A 5,266-nucleotide genomic window follows, 5' to 3' on the forward strand; every position below is an offset into this window, starting at 1 on the left:
TAATATTATTAGATCTATATCTAATTACAGTCATTCTAAAGTATTTAAAAATTTAGAAATATAAGCCGGGCGGTGGTGGCGCACGCCTTTAATCCCAGCACTCGGGAGGCAGAGCCAGGCGGATCTCTGTGAGTTCGAGGCCAGCCTGGGCTACCAAGTGAGTTCCAGGAGAGGCGCAAAGCTACACAGAGAAACCCTGTCTCGAAAAACCAAAAAAAAAAAAAAAAAATTTAGAAATATATATATATATACATACATACATACATACATACATATATTTCTCTATATATGTATCAGAGAGGATATGGAGAAACCACTCCCAGTAGGGCTGATAGGAAAGGACAGTCACCTCAGAAAATGGCTTGGCAGTATCTGAAAAGGTTAAACACACGGTATCTACATGACCCAATAATTCCCCTGTTAGATACATATCCCAAAGAATTGAAATATCCACTTGACAACTTGAATTTGTGAATGTTCTTAGAAGTATCAGTTGTGATTGGAGTCGTTGCGCCGGCCCTAGGCGGACGTGGAGCTCCTTGCGCCCCGTTTCCCGCTCCTGTTTTCTCCTCCATGCACCGGCAGGATGGCCCACAAGCAGATCTACTACTCGGACAAGTACTTTGACGACGATGAGCACTACGAGTACCGGCATGTCTTGTTACCCAGAGAACTCTCCAAACAAGTACCAAAAACTCATCTAATGTCTGAAGAGGAATGGAGGAGACTTGGGGTCCAACAGAGTCTAGGTTGGGTTCATTACATGATTCATGAGGCAGAACTGCATAATCTTCTCTTTAGAAGACCTCTTCCAAAAGAGCAACAAAAGTGAAGTACAGCTGGGATCACCTAATCTTTTTCAAATTTAATGTATATGTGTATATATGGTAGTATTCCGTAAATACTTGAAAAGTGAACAAATCTTTCATCATACCTGTGCATGAGCTGTATTCTTCACAGCAACAGAGCTCAGGTCAATGCAACTGCAAGTAGGTTATTTTAAGTTGTTAAAGATAAATTTTCTTGTAGTTTTTTTCTTAATATAAGCAGTGCCTGTTTTACTTTACCTGTTACTTTTGTTAAATAAAGTTTGCATGTTGCATTTAAAAAAAAAGAAGAAGAAGAAGTATTAGTTGTTATAGTTGAAACAACTCAAATGTCCATAAGGTGAAAAGGCATACAAACAAAGCATGGTGTAGCCGCACAATGGAACATTATCTGGTAATGAAAACACTGATACATGCTACAGCATAGATGAATGGCTAGACTGGATGGAATGGCAGCCTCCCACAAGACTGTCCATGTCTTAGTTTCTAGAATGTGTTAAAGTCATTTGGTAAAAGGGTCTTTGCGGGTATAATTCAATGATGGATTCTGAGATGTGATTAGCCTAGATTATCAGGGTGGGGTCAGTCCTAGTTTGTGACTTGTTGCTGTGGTTAATACCAGGACTCAAAGGAACTTGGGGGAGGAAAGGGTTTCATTGGCTTACAGGTTCCAGTCCCCCACCAAGGGAAGCCAGAGCAGAGGGCACTGCAGGATCTTAGAGTCAGGAACTAAATCAGAGACAATGGAGGAGTGCTGCTTCCTGGCCTGCTTTCCCTGCTTTGTTCAGCACCTTCCTTAATCATCCTTGCTCAGTCCTCCTGTCCCAGGGTGGTACTGGCTACAGCAGGTTGTGTACCGCCACATCAATTAGCAATTAGGAAATGCCTCCTAGACACAACCACAGACTCATATGGTCTGGGCCATTCTTCAGCCGAGGATCCTTTTCCTAGGTGACACTAGCTTGCATCAGGTTGACAAAGATTAGTCAGCACAGGACCTAGTGCGACAATAAGCATCCATATAAGGGAAAGGCACGCAGGTAGAGACTTGAGAGAGAGACTAGGACAGGACACGCACGGAGGAGAGGGCTGCATGACGCTGCAGGCAGACATGCAGTTGTCCCAGCTCCCTTTCCTCTTCCTGTGGTGAAAGACTTCGCCACTGGGGCTAGAGAGGCAGCACTGCAGTGAAAGAGCTCTCGCCGCTCTTGCAGGGGACCCAAGTTCAGTTCCCAGCATCACGCAGTGGCTCACAACTGCCCAAGACCTAGGGAGACCTGCTGCCCTCTTCTGCCTCCAAGGCACTTGCACATAGGTGGTGAATATGAAATCGCGTAGGTATACATACACAAAGACAAATAAACAGAAAAAAAAAAAAAAACCTAAAGAAAAAACAACTGACAAAAGTAACTTGGGGAGAAAGGGTTTACTCCACCCACAAGCCCAGGCTCCAGACCATCAGAGCAGGAAGTCTCAGCAGCAAGAATCTGAAGCTTGTGCTCAGCTAGCTGTCCACTCTTACACACTCCAAACTCAGAGACTAGTGTCTCCACATGATGAAACAACACCCCACAGACATGCCTGCAGGTCAAGTCAATCTGCATCATTTCTCACTGAGACACACATGCACGCCAATGCTGCGCACAGCTACTGGGAGGTGGAAGAGGAAAGGAAATATCCTCCCACAGGACTTCAGAGATAGCAGCTCCCTAACACCCTAGTTCTGGCCTCTGTCTTCCAGAGAATCACACATTTCTGTTGTTTGTGACACTCAGTTTCAACACTATGTTGTGAGCAGAAAACAAATACAACCTTAAAACATGAATCCAAGAATTTAAAGCTAGGCACCAAAAGCTATATATTAAATCTCATATGAAATATTCAGAAAAGGCTATACGGTCCAGAAGCAAGCCAGGGTGCCAGGAGCTATGGTGAGAAGAAATGGACTAAAGCATCATGAAGAAGCATGGTGGGGTGGTGGGGTGGTGGGACTGTGGGATAGTGGGATGCTTTAAAAAGGAACTGTGGTGGGTGAGTGTGCAAGAAAAACTGGCTAGAAACATTTCATTCTATATTTACATTGAGGTATTTTATGGGCTGTGTGTTATGCCTCAGTAAGGTGATTATAAAAGTACAAATTCAAAATATGCAGCAATACATTTGAGAAAAATACAAGAACTTACTTTAAAACTATAAAATAATCTTTCTTTGGGTATGGGTAATATAAAAATGGAAGACATTTTTACTAAGGAAATCTTTAAGTGATATTATTTATTAAATATGAACACATACACCAAAAAGCTAAATAGTTTTAAGAGCGAATGAGGAAAACTTTATCAGATGTCAAAATATACCTAGTAATATACCTTAAGTTACTAGAGTCCTTTAAACAGTACAAGAAAAATAGACAAAAAAAGGTAAGAAAAATAGAAGAGGACTGTGAAGAGCACAGACAACTGAGAAAAATATATTTTTAGATTTACCAACTAAAGCATATTGAAATAATGTAAACACAAGCATCCAAGAAGTAATAAATAAGCTACTTATGGGAGGAAAGGGTCTGCTGTAGCTCACAGTTCCAGGTTGCAGCACACTGCAGTTGACTCAGCCATAGAAGTGGAAGAGGCATTGAGCAACAGCATTTACTGTTGATGAGAATGAGATTGAGGAACAAGAACACTTTCGCAATTCTTATAGAAACTTGTGTTCTATTATCAGCCCATTTGGAAGAAGATTTCAAAAAATGTGTTTGTGTGCAGTCTGTATGCTTGTGTCTGTGTTCATGTGTGTCCACGGAGTCCAGAAGAGGACATTTGATGTCCTCCTCTATCACTCTCCACTTTATTACCTTGAGACAGAGTCTCTCATTAAACTCTCAACTAAGTCTAGCCAGCCAGTGATATCCCGGGATCTTTTTGTCTCTACCCATCCCATCAAGGATGTTATAGGCATTCCTGGCCATGCCTTGCATTTTATGTGAGTTCTGGGGCCATTGAATTCAAGTCCTCTTGCTTGTATGGTGAGTACTCTTACCCACCAACCCATCTCCCCAGCTCCTGAAAAGCAGTCTTGCAATGTGCATTAATGGAGATGGGGTTTAGACATTGGGTCCCCTCTTGAATGCCAAGAGTCAGCTCATACATCATATTTACAAGGATGCTTGTCTCATAGTATCATCTGTAGAGGTAGCAACTTGGTCAGAGTGGCATAGCTGGACCTATATGTCACGCTGGATCCATTACCATAGACTGTTGTTCAGTATCAAAATGGCTAAGAGCAAACTAGAATTATCTAGTTGATTTGAAAATTCTACCAGGTTCTGTTGCCTGAGAAACACAAGTTCCAGAGAAGTGTATACTGAAGACTTATATACTCATATGTGTGTGTGTGTGTGTGTGTGTGTGTGTGTGTGTGTATGTGTGTGTGTGAATGGGTGGGTGTGCCATCTACACTCTTCTATTGTCACGGTATCCCTCCCCGTTGTAACTAATAAGCCACCTATGGATTGCTCTTCTGAAGTCAAATCAGTGTGTTCCCCAGCTCCCTTTCACCCTGTGAGCACCCCACCACAGATCCTTGCCTAAATCAATTACTCCATCGGTGGCTGCAGAAGAGTCTTTCCTTATTTAAAATAAACTCTACTGGAGACTATCCAATCATTTCTAAAACTCTTTTTGTTCCCAGCGGCCTTCAGGGGCTGCATGATCTGTGATAGAGATGGCTTCCTCTCCCTTTAACTTGGCCCTGTAGACTAAACACGAGGAGGCTTGCCTAGTGCCTGCTCCTTTTCTCCACAACCAAATTGAATACGGCTGATGTTTTGTTTTCTATGAGACTATCTTACAATGAAGAAAAAAAATGTTAGCGAAAGAAACAGGTAAATTATACCAGGGATTTTGGCAACTGCATCGTAGTGTAGATCAGTAAAACCAGAATAAAATTATTCATCTACTCTAACATTTCTGTACTTGACAGTTACTTTTTGAAATTTCTGCTAAAGGCTAGTTTTGTGATATTACCCATTCGTAGTATTTTTCTGAGCATGACATTAAAAAATCTGTCCCCATGTAACAAATTAGGAAATTTTATAATGCTGCATATTTTTTACTGCCTGGTTTTTGATGTTTAATACTTGGACTCCTTGAAAATAAACTAGATCCTTTTTAGTACAAGGGACTAAAAATAGAAATTATCTTAGCTTAAACTAAATTGTCTGAAGGTATGATTGGTTTGTGTAAGGCCCTGGGTTCAATTCTGAAAAAGAGAGAGAGAGAGAGAGAGAGAGAGAGAGAGAGAGAGAGAGAGAGAGAGAGAGAGAAAGAGACTATGTACATGAAAAAGTTTTCAAGTTTATTCCAATGATGATATTGATGCTCTGTGGCTCCATTAGAGACTGAACTGGAAAGAATCAACCAAGTGGACCTTTTGCTCGAAAGTCA

The 5,266-nt window shown here is 41.5% G+C and overlaps 1 protein-coding gene across 1 annotated transcript; it reads left to right on the top strand.

Moving 5' to 3' along the window:
- Nucleotides 1-586: 586 nt before the first annotated feature.
- LOC128106742 (cyclin-dependent kinases regulatory subunit 2-like) lies at nt 587-832 on the top strand. The gene has a single exon (XM_052732296.1). The coding sequence runs from the start codon at nt 587-589 to the stop codon at nt 830-832; it is 246 nt and encodes an 81-aa protein (XP_052588256.1).
- The last annotated feature ends 4,434 nt before the right edge of the window (nt 833-5,266 follow it).

Source organism: Peromyscus californicus, unplaced genomic scaffold, assembly GCF_007827085.1.
Source record: "Peromyscus californicus insignis strain IS unplaced genomic scaffold, ASM782708v3 Scaffold_9__1_contigs__length_137607984, whole genome shotgun sequence".
NCBI lineage: Eukaryota > Metazoa > Chordata > Mammalia > Rodentia > Cricetidae > Peromyscus > Peromyscus californicus.

Bases quoted from the DNA above. Each gene is read 5' to 3' on its own strand.
- LOC128106742 (XM_052732296.1), top strand. From the start codon at position 587: ATGGCCCACAAGCAGATCTACTACTCGGACAAGTACTTTGACGACGAT.